Here is a 15,024-nt window from a genome sequence, read left to right as displayed (position 1 = left end):
ATCTACTCTACCCTCACTGCATTTTCCCCCCTTCCTCCTTATCAATTGGAGTCGGGATTAATAGTCAGTGCAGGTTGAGAGACGTCACAGAACAATGCGGTACACCACAGGAACAGGCCCATTGTGGTCCACATCTCTCTGTTCCCTGCCTCTGCACGTGAATGTCTTAACAGCTTCTGAAGCCCCACCATCCCAGGGCACCCACTCTAAAAACAAAAACGTCCCACACATCTTTACATTTCCCCCTCTCTCACCATAAATGCATGTCCTCTGGTATCAAACATTTCCACCCTGGTGTAATAAAATGATATGTTGGTCTCCTCTATCGATGCCCCTCATAATCTTATAAGTCTCTATGGGATCTGGGCTGCTTTTCTAAGAAGGGGCTGACTGGCCTAATTCCACCGCTATGTCTTGTGGTTCTACGTGCTGACATTGGAGAGGGTCCAGATGAGGTTCATGAGAATGATTCCAGGAATGAACGGGTTACTGATTGATGGCTCTGGGGCCTGTACTCATTGGAATTCAGAAGAACGAGGAGGGATCTCATTGAAACCTATAGAATGTTGAAAGGCCTGGATAGAGTGGATGTGGAGAGGACGTTTCCTATGGCGAGGGAGTCTAGGACCAGAGAGCCCAGCCTCAGAATAGGGGGCATCTATTTAGAACAGGGGAGGAATATCTTTAGCCAAGGAGTGGCAAATATGTGGAATTCATTGCTATAGACTGCTGTGATAGTCAGGTTACTGGGTATATTTAAGGCTGCGGTTGACTGATTCTTGATTAGTCAGGCCATGAAGGTATATGGGGAGAAGGCAGGAGATTAGGGCTGAGAGGAAATGATAAAATGGCAGTACAGGCTCAATGGGCCAAATGGCCTAATTCTGCTCCTATATTTTATGGTCATCTCACTGGTCCAGAGAAAACAACCCAAATTTGTCTAACATCTGAATGTCGCTCATGCCCTCCAATCCAGACACCATCCTGGTGAACCTCTTCTGCACCCTCTCCAAAGACCCCATACCCTTCCTGTAACAGGATGACCAGAACTCCAAGTGTGCCCTCACGGAAGTTTTATACAACTGCAACGTAACTTTTGCCTTGACTGAAGGAGGCAAGCTTTGCTTACCACCCAATCTCCTTGTGCAGTCGCTTTCAGGGAACTGTGCATTTGCAGACCCGGGATGCCTCTGTGCGTCAGGGCTCAAAGGGTCCCGATAGTTACTGAACACTTTCCGGCCGGATTTGCCTTCCAGAAGCACATCACCTCGCATTGGCCTACCCTCCATCTTCTTTACCAACAACAGAAAACAATGCAACAAATCTATAAAACACTATTCTCTGTGAAAATAAACATGCCCCACACATCTCTTTTGAACTTCACCCTTCTCACCTTAAAGCTGTCACCTCTGGTATCGGACCACAAGACAAAGGACAGAATTAGGCCATCTGGCCCATCGAGTCTGCTCCGCCATTCAATCATGGCTGATCCTTTTTCATTCTTCTTTTCAACCCCAGTTCCTGGTCTTCTCCCCAGTATTGGGCATTTCGATCCCCGGAAAAAAAAGTCTGTTGACACCTCTAGTAATTATCGGATCTCCATTAGGAAAGCCGCTCCTGGGGTCTCAGCGGGGGGAGTCGGAGATTCTGGTCAGACTGCTGGGTGCAATTTGATAACTCCTCTAGACCAGATGGAATGCACCTAGGGTGACTGAGGGATGGGATGGAGGATATTGAATTTGAAGATGTAGTACAGTGTTAATGGCAGGATTCTGAGCAGTGGAGGAACTGAGGGATCCTGCGGGGGGGGGTCACATCCATAGATCCCTCAGAATTGCCCCACAAGTTGATAGGGTGGTTAGGAAGATGCCTGGTGTTGTGTTGGTCTTCATCAGTCAGGGGACTGAGCGCAAGAGCTGCAAGGTGACGCTTACTTCTATAAAACCCTGGCTAGACCAACACTTGGGATTTTGTTTTTAAAAACGCAAATGCGAGGAAATCTGCAGATGCTGGAATTTCAAACAAAACACATAAGAGTTGCTGGTGAACGCAGCAGGCCAGGCAGCAACTTTTACGTGTGTTGCTTGGAATTTTGTGTTCAGTTCTGGTCACCGCATCGTAGGAAAGATGCGGAAGCTTTAGAGAGGGTGCAGAAGAGATTTACCAGGATGATGCCTGGATTAGCAAGTGTGTCTTATGAGGATAGGTTGAGACAGCTCGGGCTTCTCTCTTTGGAGCGAAGGAGAATGACAGAGATGTGCAAGATGAGAAGAGGCATAGATCGACTGGACAGCCAGAGACTTTCCTCCAGGGTAGAAATGGCTAATAGGAGGGGCATAATTTTTTCACACATAGTGGTGGGTATTATGTTTTGTGACCTCAAAATAGTAAACTAATTCAAACAAAGATGTAGGAGTCCAAAATGTGAGTCTGAATCCATGTTTGCTTTAAACGAGGTGCGCACATGTCACATGGTTGTGTGATGATATATGCAATTAATGTATTTTTACATATAACCTGCAACAAATTATTTAATCAAACAAAAATGCTTAATTAAACTATATGCAACCCTCTTGCAGTAGGCTGGTGATGCATTAGGTATTACTGTGAATATGAGCTAACAGCAATGTAACTCGACAATGCATGGGGAGTAACGGCTATTTCCAGTAAATAAACACGACACAGAAAAGTTTGAATATTCCTTTAAGTGAAAGCAGTACTGTAATTGTATAAACATTGACACACCCAGGCAAATTTACTGTTTGCCACGGAAACAATAATTTAACTCTCACCAGTATAATCTTAGATGAAAATTGTATTGACAAAACATTTTAAACTATAACAAAATAATACTTATATAGGCATCCGTTAGTGTTGTGAGACCATGGATTTGTGCCTTGGAAGGTTTCCAGGGTGCAGGCCTGGGCAAGGTTGTATGGAAGACTGGCAGTTGCCCATGCTGCAAGTCTCCCCTCTCCACGCCACCAATGTTGTAGGGCACTAGGACCATGCAGCTTGGCACCAGTGCCGTCGCAGAGCAATGTGTGATTAAGTGCCTTGCTCAAGGACACACACGCTGCCTCAGCCAAGGCTCGAACTAGTGACCTTCAGATCACTAGACGAACGCCTTAACCTTGGCCACACACCAACACAAAAAAAAATACTATATAATACAAAATAAAGAAAAGACCCATCATATTAGTCTAGAATGTGCATTAATGGTTGGAGCTCATTGTGGTGTAATCAATCCAGTTTGCTTCACTTCATTTACTCATGGCACTGAGACGGTTTTGCCTTAAAATGGCTAACACAAGGGGGGCATAGTTTTAAGGTGTTTGGAAGTAGGTACAAGTGGGATGTCAGAGGTGAGTTTTTCACACAGAGAGCGGTGGGTGTGCGGAACGCGCTGACAGCGATAGTGGTGGAGGCGGATACAACAGGATCTTTTAAGAGACTCTTAGATAGGTATATGGAGTTTGCAAATATAGAGGGCTATGTGCTGGGGAAGTTCTAAACAGTCTCTAGAGTCAGTTGCATGGTCGGCACGACATTGTGGACCGCAGGGCCTGTAATAGCTGTATATTTCTATGTTCTATGAAAACCCAGTCCAAACAAAACATAAGTAAATATCCAGGCCACGTCCAAGGAAAAAGGCATCGCGCTTTCTCCAATGCCGGGTGCTGACTAAAAGTTGCCTGCGTATTCTCCGTGAGACCATTGCCAACATGAGGATTTTCCGACCGCAGTATCTGTCCTTCCGGAGGGATTTCACCTTGCTTTCCTGCTATGCTTGTTGTGCTAATGCTCTATAACCATATAACAATTACAGCACGGAAACAGGCCATCTCGGCCCTTCTAGTCCGTGCCGAACTCTTACTCTCACCTAGTCCCACCCATCTGCACTCAGCCCATAACCCTCCATTCCTTTCCTGTCCAATTTAACTTTAAACGACAACATCGAACCTGCCTCAACCGCTTCTGCTGGAAGCTCGATCCACACAGCTACCACTCTCTGAGTAAAGAAGTTCCCCCTCATGTTACCCCTAAACTTTTGCCCTTTAACTCTCAACTCATGTCCTCTTGTTTGAATCTCCCCCACTCTCAATGGAAAAAGCCTATCCACGTCAACTCTATCAATCCCCCTCATAATTTTAAACACCTCTATCAAGTCCCCCCTCAACCTTCTACGCTCCAAAGAATAAAGACCCAACTTGTTCAACCTTTCTCTGTAACTTAGGAGATGAAACCAAGGTAACATTCTAGTAAATCTTCTCTGTACTCTCTCTATTTTGTTGACATCTTTCCTATAATTCGGTGACCAAAACTGTACACAATACTCCAAATTTGGCCTCACCAACGCCTTGTACAATGTCAACATTACATCCCAACTCCTATACTCAATGCTCTGATTAATAAAGGCCAGCATACCAAAAGCTTTCTTCACCACCCTATCCACATGAGATTCCACCTTCAGGGAACTATGCACCATTATTCCTCGATCCCTCTGTTCTACTGCATTCTTCAATGCCCTACCATTTACCATGTATGTCCTATTTTGATTAGTCCTACCAAAGTGTAGCACCTCATATTTATCAGCATCAAACTATCTGCCAGCTTTCAGCCCACTCTTCTAACTGGTCTAAATCTCTCTGCAAGCTTTGAAAACCTATTTCATTATCCATAACTCCACCCATCTTAGTATCATCTGCATACTTACTAATCCAATTTACCACCCCATCATCCGGATCATTAATGTATATGACAAATAACATTGGACGCAGTACAGATCCCTGAGACACACCACCAGACACCTGCCTCCAGTCTGACAAACAGTTATCCACCACCACTCTCTGGCATCTCCCATCCAGCCACTGCTGAATCCATTTTACTACTTCAATATTAATAGCTAACGATTGAACCTTCCTAACCAACCTTCCGTGTGGAACCTTGTCAAAGGCCTTACTGAAGTCCAAATAGACAACATCCACCGCTTTACCCTCGTCAACTTTCCTAGTAACCTTTTCAAAAAATTCAATGAGATTTGTCAAACATGACCTTCTACGCACAAATCCATGTTGATGTTCTAATCTTGAGTGGGATGTAGTGTGACCCGGGAAGATCACGTTGACAAACAGGCTGAGGGAATCCACTGGCAGGCTGAGCCTACAATGGTGTCTAACCCTGTGCTTTGCGCCTGTCTCTCCACAGAGGAGGTGAGGAGCCGGGAAGCAGCAGAGGAAGATCGCCGGTCTATTGGATGTTGCACGGCAGTGAAGCTCGGTGTGACCCCGGGGAGAGGGCAGGGCCTCGTGTCCGTGCTCCACGGCTCCCAGGGCCTTTTTCAGGACGAGGAGGAGGAGCGTAACACGCGGCGGCTGCAGGCCAGGGGGCTGTGGGCACTGCGCGAGATCCGGGAGCTGACCGTGGGAGGGGGTCCTGCCATTGGTGCCCAGTCACCGTCCGAGTGCGGGTCCCAGGAGAATGAGAGCAGCCTGCAGCAGGCTGAAGACACGGCCCAGGGCAGTGATGGTGAGTCTGGGCTCTCTGCCCACTCAGAGAACCCACACCCTCCCGTTCTCAGTGACCTCTGTCCCTCCATTGCCTACAGCGTTACCCATCTCTGTGACCACCTCCCTCCCCTACACCCCTCCCTGTCTCTGTGACTCTCTTGCTCCCCTATACCCGCTTCTCCGTGTCCCCCTCCCTCCACTACACCCCTCCCCATCTCCGTGACCCCCTCCCTCCACTGCACCCCTCCACATCTGTCACACCCTCCCTCCCCTACAATCCTCCTTATCTCTGTGAACCCCCGTCCCCTTCACCTCTCCCCATATCTGTGAACCCCTCCATCCCGTACACCCCTCCCCATCTCTGTGACCCCCTCCCTCCCTCCTTCTCCCCTTCCCCTACACCCCTCCAACCCTCCAAATCCCTGTACTCCCTCTGGCTCCGACATGTCTTCCCATCTCTGTAACACCATCTGGCCCCTAATAAGGTGATAAGAGAGATGGCAGAGGGAAGATAAGTGGGTGTTGGAGAGAGAGGAGGGAAAGCAGGGGGCAGAGGAAGAGGAGGGAGCGGAGGCTGGAGTGGGAGTGGGGAAAGGCCAGGGTCTAGCGGAAGGCATACAGCTCCAGGCCCTGGAATAGGCCTCAGTCTGAGGTCCGGTCCCTGGAATAGGCCCCAGCCTCAGACTCCAGCCCCGGGGATAGGCCCCAGCCTCAGTCTCCAGTCCCGGGGATAGGCCCCAGCCTCAGTCTCCAGTCCCGGGGATAAGCCCCAGCCTCAATCTCCAGTCCCGGGGGATAGGCTCCAGCCTCAGTCTGGAGTAACGCCTCACTCTCTCTCTCTCTCTCTCCCCCAGGTATGTTGGCACCAGAAACTTCCAGCCCCCAGAAGGAGGCTCCTTTTCTGTGCTTGGATCTCCCCACCATGCTGGGGTCCAGCTCCACCAGGCGGGATGAGGAGCAGCCTCATATTCAATCGCCCAGGGCAGCCTTGGCCCGTGAGGAGCTGTTGGAGCCCACCACGTCGTCCACCTCAGTCGCCCATCTCCGCAAGGTTACCAAGACAACAGGCAGCCATGTGACCTTTGCCCCTGGTCCGCCCGTGACCCATGGGCCTCCCCCTGAGGTTGAACGGCTGCCGGCACCCGGCTTCTCCTGTCTGAGGAAGGTTGGGGCCTCAGCAAGCCAGGTCTCCTTCAGGCCCAGCCCCTCAGGACTGCCTCACTCCTCTCTCCACCCCCCTGGGCCCAGGCTGGCATTCCCCCGCTTCACTAAGCCCTGGGGCCAGAGCAGAGGTTCCAGCCCAGGCTTCTTGGTTCGGCCGTGTCTGGCGGCCGGTGGCGACGAGGACACTGGTGACGATGGCTTCTCTGACATGGTGGTGGGCAGCCTGGATGATAGGTTCGGAGGTCCACTTATGCACACTCTAGATGGCGGCTCCAGTGACATAATGGAGGACACACAAGATGGCGGCTCCAATGACATAATGGAGGACACTCAAGATGGCGGCTCCAGTGACATAATGGAGGACACACAAGATGGCAGCTCCAGCGACCTCATGGGGGACATTGAAGATGGTGGCTCCAGTGTCCTCCTGGGGGACACCGAAGATGATGGCTGCAGTGACCTCATGGGGGACATTGAAGATGGTGGCTCCAGTGTCCTCCTGGGGGAGACGGAAGATGATGGCTCTGGTGTCCTGCTTGCAGATTCTCAGGACGGTGGCTCCAGTGATCTTCTGGCAGACTGTCAAGATGGCGGCTCCAGTGACCTCATGGGGGACACCCAAGATGGAGATTCCCATAACTTCATGGGGGACACCCAAGATGGTGGCTCCAGTTTCTTCATGGAGGACACCCAAGATGGTGGCTCCAGTGATTTAATGGAGGACACCCAAGATGGCAGCTCCAGTGACATAATGGGGGACACCCAAGGTGGTGGCTCCAGTGACTTAATGGGGGACACCCAAGATGGCAGCTCCAGTGACCTAATGGGGGACACCCGAGGTGGTGGCTCCAGTGATTTCATGGGGGACACCCAAGATAGCTACTCTGTGTCCTGTGTCCGGCTGGCAGATTCTCAGGATGGTGACTCCATGGCTGTTAACCAGGATGGTGAGGGCAGCCACCTGCTGGCCAACTCACAGGACAACAGCAGTGGCACTACACTGAGCTCCCAGGAGGGCGAGAGTACCGACCCTTTGGAGGATGCACAAGGTGGGGGCCTGGTGCTGGCGGAATCATACAGACCCGCTGGGCCAGCTGAGCTTGGAAGGCCCCCTGCCTCCCCAGGGCACGAGCTGCCCCTGGCGATGGAGGAGCCTGAGGCAGGCCCGTCCCAAGTGATGGACCCTGTTGCCCAGCCCGACATGCAGGACGTCTACGCTGAGCTGCAACAGGACATGTTCTACAAGGCATTCCTCTTCCACAAGTTCATGAAGTTGGGCAGTCCTCAGCACAAACCTGGCCATCAGCAGACAAAAGAGCACCCTTAGGTGCTACCTCCAGCCAGGGATGTCTCCCTCCCCCCACTGGAAATCTGAGTTTGTCTCTGTGTAAGTGATTCCAGACCAATAAACTATATTTATGGCTTCTTGTGTCCACCTTTCCTGGTTCCACCTGCCCGGCCCCAGACCCGGCGTGCACCCTCTCCCCAGCCCCACAGTCAAGGCTGGAAGAGGAGGCTCTACCCTGGGCTACAGAAGGTGGGGTTGCCCAGAGCCATGGGGAGGGAGCGTGGTTGTGCTGTGCCCAAGGTGAAACAGCCAGCAACCTGCTGTGCACCGTGAGGAAAACCTTTCTCACTCTGCAGTGGCTCAATGTGTCTCAGTCCTGTCTACTCAGAGGCGTGTGGGAGAAGGAATATCCCACAGGGGACGGATTCACTCAGGGGAAACTTGAGATTCGGTATGACACCAAAGACACTTGCAAATCTCTACAGAAGTACAGTGGAGAGCATTCAGGCTGGTGGCACCACCATCTGGTTCTGGAAGCTCCGGTGCACAGGATCAGGGAAAAGCTGTAAGCTGGGGGAGCTCCTCCGTGGCCCAACCCATTCCACCATCGATAAACAGCTGGAGAAGACAGCGTCTGTCATTAAAGACCCCATCACCCAGCATATGCCCTCTTCAGGGAGGAGGTAAACTCAATGATTCAGGAGCAGCTTCTTCCCCTCTGCCAGGATCAGAATCAGGTTTATTCTCACTGGCATGTGACGTGAAATGTGTGTGAACTGCAGCAGTTCATAATCGAGCAGAGAAAAATAATAATAAATAAACAAGTAAATCTATTCAATAGATTTTTAAAAACGTGCAAAAACAGAACTACTGTATATTTAAAAAAGTGAGTTAGTGTCCAAAGGTTCAATGTCAATTTAGGAATCGGATGGCAGAGGGGAAGAAGCTGTTCCTGAATCATCAGGGCCAGCATCCTTGACGTCGACCACAGCTGTGCTCTAAAGCCCACCCTACCCCTGACTCTGGTACTGCTGGTGACCCTGTTCATGTTTCTAACCCTGACACTGGCCTGGCTCGGACCCCACCTGCACCCCAATCCTAAACCGGACTGTAACCCCACCTTCACCCTGATCCTAAACTGACTGTCACCCCACCTTCACCCCGATCCTAAACCTGACCGTGACCCCACCTTCACCCTGATCTTAAACCTGACTGTGACCCCACCTTCACCCTGATCCTAAACCTGACCGTGACCCCACCTTCACCCTGATCCTAAACCTGTCACCCCACCTGCACCCCAATCCTACTAAACTGACTGTCACCCCACCTTCACCCCGATCCTAAACCTGACTGTGACCCCACCTTCACCCCAATCCTAAACTGACTGTCACCCCACCTTCACCCTGATCCTAAACCTGAATCTGACCCCACCTTCACCCCGATCCTAAACCTGACCGTGACCCCACCTTCACCCCGATCCTAAACCTGACTCTGACCCCACCTTCACCCCGATCCTAAACCTGACTCTGACCCCACCTTCACCCCGATCCTAAACCTGACCGTGACCCTACCTTCACCCCGATCCTAAACTGACTGTCACCCCACCTTCACCCTGATCCTAAACCTGAATCTGACCCCACCTTCACCCTGATCCTAAACTTGACCGTGACCCCACCTTCACCCCAATCCTAATCCTGACCGTGACCCCACCTCTACCCCTGACCTAGAACCTGGCTGCACCTTGATTCTGACCCTAGCAGTACAGTCAACTCTGACCTCAAGTGGGGTCCTTGCTCTCTCCGATGCTGCTGACAACCTGCTCCAGTTTTCTGACCTTGACCCTGACCCTGACCCTGACCTTGACTCTGTCCTTCATGAGGCTCCAGACCCTAGTACAGCCAATGAGGTGCCAACACCACTCAACCAATGAGACCCAGACACTTCCTAGCCAAAGCTATCTACCAGTCAATGAGGTGGGGACAAATCCCAGCCAATGAGAGGCAGACACCGCCCAAGCAACGACACTACCAGCCAATGAGGGGAAGAACTCTCCCAGTCAACAAAAGTCACTAGCCAATGAGAGTAGAAAATGAGAGGAAGACCACCCTCAGCAAATGATGGTTACAGGCCAATGAGAAGCGGACATCTCCCAGCCGATGATGGCTACCAGCCAATAAGGGGCGACTCCTCTGAGTCAACGTTATCCAATTGCCGCAAACAGAAATTCAGACAGAGCCAATAGGACGCGAATGGCACTTGGCAGCCAATGAATTATTGCTCTGTCTTAAACCCAACACTTTTCCTTTGAGGTGGAGGAATATGACGCCACTTCCTGGAGACAGGGTGAAAGGTCAGGAGCCAAAGGAAGTGGGTGTGCAGTCGTTTGTCTGCTGGTGAGAAGTGGGGGTGGGGTCTGTTTTTGAAGTGTCTCTGTCGCCCTGTCTGTCCCCCCCTGTGTGTGTGTCTCTGTCCCCCCCTGTGTGTGTGTCTCTGTCCCCCCCCGTGTGTGTGTCTCTGTCTCCCCCCGTGTGTGTGTCTCTGTCTCCCCCTGTGTGTGTGTCTCTGTCCCCCCCTGTGTGTGTGTCTCTGTCCCCCCCGTGTGTGTGTCTCTGTCTCCCTGTCCCCCCCCGTGTGTGTGTCTCTGTCTCCCTGTCCCCCCCGTGTGTGTGTCTCTGTCCCCCCCTGTGTGTGTCTCTGTCTCCCTGTCTGTCCCCCCCGTGTGTGTGTCTGTCCCCCTGTCCCCCCCCGTGTGTGTGTGTGTGTGTCTCTGTCTCCCTGTCTGTCCCCCTCGTGTGTGTGTCTCTGTCTCCCTGTCCCCCCCGTGTGTGTGTCTCTGTCCCCCCCTGTGTGTGTCTCTGTCTCCCTGTCCCCCCCGTGTGTGTGTCTCTGTCTCCCTGTCCCCCCCCGTGTGTGTGTCTCTGTCTCCCTGTCCCCCCCCGTGTGTGTGTCTCTGTCTCCCTGTCCCCCCCCGTGTGTGTGTCTCTGTCTCCCTGTCCCCCCCCGTGTGTGTGTCTCTGTCTCCCTGTCCCCCCCCTGTGTGTGTGTCTCTGTCTCCCTGTCCCCCCCCTGTGTGTGTGTCTCTGTCTCCCTGTCCCCCCCTGTGTGTGTGTCTCTGTCTCCCTGTCCCCCACTGTGTGTGTGTCTCTGTGTCTCTGTCCCCCCCCGTGTGTGTGTCTCTGTCCCCCCCCGTGTGTGTGTCTCTGTCCCCCCCCGTGTGTGTGTCTCTGTCCCCCCCGTGTGTGTGTCTCTGTCCCCCCCTGTGTGTGTGTCTCTGTCTCCCTGTCCCCTCCCCGAGTGTGTGTGTCTCTGTCTCCCTGTCCCCTCCCCTCCTGTGTGTGTCTCTGTCTCCCTGTCTGTCCCCTCCCCGAGTGTGTGTGTCTCTGTCTCCCTGTCCCCCCCGTGTATGTGTCTCTGTCTCCCTGTCCCCCCCGTGTGTGTGTCTCTGTCTCCCTGTCCCCCCCTGTGTGTGTGTCTCTGTCTCCCTGTCTGTCCCCTCCCCGAGTGTGTGTCTCTGTCTCCCTGTCTCCCCCCGTGTGTGTGTCTCTGTCTCCCTGTCCCCCCCGTGTGTGTGTCTCTGTCTCCCTGTCTGTCCCCTCCCCGAGTGTGTGTGTCTCTGTCTCCCTGTCCCCCCCTGTGTGTGTGTCTCTCTGTCTCCCTGTCCCCCCCCGTGTGTGTGTCTCTGTCTCCCTGTCCCCCCCCGTGTGTGTGTCTCTGTCTCCCTGTCCCCTCCCCGTGTGTGTTTGTCTCTGTCTCCCTGTCCCCTCCCCGGGTGTGTGTGTGTGTCTCTATCCCCCCCCTCCCGTGTTTGTGTCTCTCCTGCCCCCCCCCGTGTGGGTGGGTGTGTGTGTGTGTCTCTCTCTATCTGACCCCTCTCTCTCCCTGTGTGTGTGTGTGTGTCTGTGTCTCTCCCCTCCCCCCATTTGTGTGTCGCTCTCTGTCTGTCCCCCCTCCCTCTCCCCCGTGTGTGTGTCTGTCTCTCTGTCCCCCCCACAGTGTGTCTGTCCCTCCATCCCCTCTCTTCTCACCGTGTATGTGTGTCTGTGTCCCCCATGTGTGTGTGTCTCTCGCTCTGTCTCCGTCACCCCGTGTGTGTGTTTCTCTCTCTCCCCCGACCCCCGTGTGTGTTTGTGTCCCCCTCTGTGTTTCTGTCTCGCTCTCTGTCCATCATCCCCATGTGTGTGTGTCTCGCTGTCTGTCTGTCACCCCCGTGTGTGGTTGTGTCCCTCGATCTGTGTTTCTGTCTCGCCTCCGCTCCCCTCGTGTGTTTGTCTCTCTGTCCCCATCGCCTAGTGTTTTCCTATTTGCTTAATTCGCAGTTCAGATGGGCTGAAGTGTGCAGGAAATTCGCATGACGGTGGGGGATTTGGCTGCATGTGGGAGTGGAATTAGACATGCCTGAGGTGTTTTCTCCAGAGGCAGTTTGGAGGTCTGTGGAGGAAGGCAGAGGGTAAATGTGCGACCTGTGCCCCTTCCCAGTGGTGTCAGTAGCAGGTGTGTTTCAGAGAGCACAAAATGGAGGGCGTGTTCTGTGGGTTTCAGACGGGGAGCCTGTACAGGCTGAGGATGTGATTTGCGTTGCTCTCTCGCTCCCCTGGGTGTGGTGCTGGCATGTTTGTAACTGACCGTTGAGAATATGCTGCAGCCAGCGCGTGCACTGTCGCCGGGCAGGTGGGACCACTGCTCTAAGTCAGGTCTGTTTTGGAGCACCTGGGCAGACAGGTGAGGCGAATGAGCTGAGGGCGTGGAGTACCTGGAATGAGCGGCAGCTTGTGGCTGAGGGAAGGGCAGGACTGGCAGCTCAAAGTTCCAGGGTGTGAGAGGGGGACAGGGTGCTGTGGAGACACTGCTTTGAGGGGATGTTCTTGAGGCCATTTAGATAGAGGGGCTCTGGTCACGTGGGTAGGGCTATATTGCTGATCGCCAGCCCTGTAGTCAGCAGGCACTCAGAGCAGACCTGTTGAGAGACTGCAAGTAGTTTTGAGAACTGTAGGTTAGTGTTCGTCAGGGATTCAGTTTCCCAGTATCGACTGGGCCACCGTGAGTGCGATGTGGGGGGACTTGTGTGTGGTGCATCCAGGAGTTTCCTGGTGCATTATACCGGGGAGCGTACTCGGGCAGGAGCTATACCAGCCCCGCCCTTGGGGAACCAGGCAGGCTGGGGAACTGAAATGGCAGTCTGGTGACCACTGGTGAAGACAGAATAGAGTAAAATCCTGAGCTGGATCAGGGCCAACAATACCAGTCCCCCTTCTAGGGAGCGAGAGTGAGGCCTCCATCGATCAGGGTCAACTGTGGACGTTGTGTCCTAGCTGTCTAGATGGAAATCCTGGGCAGTACGATAATGAGCTCCCCCTCTCCAAACACCTGAGGTGCCAAAGGAACGACAGAGACCGATACAATTTGGCACCAGCAGCATCTCAGGAGTCAGCATTGAACTCAATTTAGGACTGCCTTAGGGACTCCAGCTCCGGATTTTTCCCTCGGGGTTTACTCCCAAAACCTTCCCTGTGCGTGGGTATTGCCACAAGGCAGTGGAGGTTTGAGGTCAGAGGTTTCCCTCTCCTAGATGAGCTGCCAACCATGACTGAATGAGCCCCATCTGCCCGAAGTGACTGGTTTTAAGCCTCCAGTAACCCGCCTGTGCCCCTTTCCCTGGAGCTAAGCCACACACAAAGGCCAGGAGCTGCACTTGGTTGTCAGAGGCTAGTTCAGACGCACGCCTTTGGGAGCATTTAGTGAGTATAGGAGCTTATCTGCACTACCATCCCACAGTGATAACAGCCTTAAGGAATCTCATAGGAGAAGGTGGGCCAGAAAACTGAAGTTGCCGTCGGGATGCACTTTGGATCCAGTGACCGGCATTCTACTAGTTTCAGAATAGCAATGGAGACAAACAGAACAGGATAAAGTCCTGAACTGGAACTGGGCCAACGTTGAGGGTATTGGGCAGGATTGGCAAAGGGATCAGAAGTTGGGAGAGTGAGCAGTTTCAAGTTCCTGGGTGTCGATATCTCTGAGGACCTAACCTGGATACAGTGCACTGGGACACATCAGTAATGCAACCTCGGGTCATTGGGTATTTCGGGTTTTTAATCATTAGACACCCTCTCTGAGGTGACCCAGCCAGGGTTGATCAGGCCCGGCTTATGTTTATCCCATGGAGCAAGGTAACGAGAAGTGTGTGATATTTTTTCTTTGTAATTTATTTTTTTATTGAAGTTCATCAAACAGACACTTCCAGAAGATGTATTTCAGATACTGTACATATATATCATATAATCGTATTTGTCACAGATCTCCAGATAATATTTATCTGTGGCACGTGGCCAAGTGGTTGAGGCATTTGACTAGTGATCTGAAGGTCGTGAGTTCGAGCCCCAGCCGAGGCGACGTGTGTGTCCTTGAGCAAGGCACTTAACCACACAGTGCTCTGTGACGACACTGGTGCCAAGCTGTATGGGTCCTAATGCCCTTCCCTTGGACAACATCGGTGGTGTGGAGAGGGGAGACTTGCAGCATGGACAGCTGCCAGTCTTCCATACAACCTTGCCCAGGCCTGCGCTCTAGAGAGTGAAGACTTTCCAGGTGCAGATCCATGGTCTCGCAAGACTAACAGATGCCTTATATACACTTATAGAAAGGAGAGGAAAGAAAGAACAATCGAAAGAAGAAAACTATGTACAGAGTAGGAGTGATCTTTTTTTTAACAACATATTCATTAACTTGTGAGAATAAAATCAGGCCTATGAGGTGTTATGTAGTTAAACCATTTTTCCCAATATGCATCAAATTGTTCCAACTTATGATTAACAGATGCTGTTATTGTCTCCATTTTGTAAACGTCCATTGTAATTTCTATTCATACATTTAAAGTTGGGCTCTCCTGTGATAACCATTTCCTGGTAAAGGTCTTTTTACCAGCCACCAGCAGTACATTCATTAAATATTTATCTCTTCAACTATTCTTGAGGTATATACCCAAAATATATGGTCTGACTCTCTAAGGGTATTTCACATTTAGAGATGTCTTGTCGGGCATTATGTATCCCACTCCAATAGTCT

At 52.0% G+C, this 15,024-nt stretch overlaps 2 protein-coding genes across 3 annotated transcripts in view; both read left to right on the top strand.

Moving 5' to 3' along the window:
- Positions 1–5,168: 5,168 nt before the first annotated feature.
- On the top strand, positions 5,169–8,069 carry LOC134338984 (uncharacterized). Its single transcript, XM_063035205.1, has 2 exons — positions 5,169–5,529; positions 6,365–8,069. The coding sequence occupies exons 1-2, from the start codon at positions 5,169–5,171 to the stop codon at positions 7,999–8,001; spliced, it is 1,998 nt and encodes a 665-aa protein (XP_062891275.1). The 3' UTR covers positions 8,002–8,069.
- Positions 8,070–10,205: 2,136 nt separating this feature from the next.
- The window catches only part of bcap31 (B cell receptor associated protein 31), a 44,442-nt gene continuing 39,623 nt past the window's right edge, over positions 10,206–15,024 (top strand). Inside the window, exon 1 of one of the 2 annotated variants that reach the window (XM_063035413.1) lies at positions 10,206–10,355. The gene's annotated coding sequence lies outside the window, so the exon portion shown is untranslated. Of the gene's footprint in view, positions 10,356–12,299; positions 12,454–15,024 lie in introns of those variants that run through there. The other variant, XM_063035414.1, reaches the window with a different exon arrangement.

Source organism: Mobula hypostoma, chromosome 28 (genome assembly GCF_963921235.1).
Source record: "Mobula hypostoma chromosome 28, sMobHyp1.1, whole genome shotgun sequence".
In the NCBI taxonomy this organism is placed as follows: Eukaryota; Metazoa; Chordata; class Chondrichthyes; order Myliobatiformes; family Myliobatidae; genus Mobula; species Mobula hypostoma.
Note: the sequence above shows the minus strand (reverse complement) of the source record. Positions and strands in the feature narration are given on the sequence as shown.

What these genes read in the sequence shown, in the direction of transcription:
- LOC134338984 (XM_063035205.1), top strand. Translation starts at nt 5,169, where the DNA reads ATGGTGTCTAACCCTGTGCTTTGCGCCTGTCTCTCCACAGAGGAGGTG. An exon ending in CACGGCCCAGGGCAGTGATG is followed by an intron (nt 5,530 to 6,364) that starts GTGAGTCTGGGC and finishes TCTCTCCCCCAG; the next exon opens with GTATGTTGGCACCAGAAACT.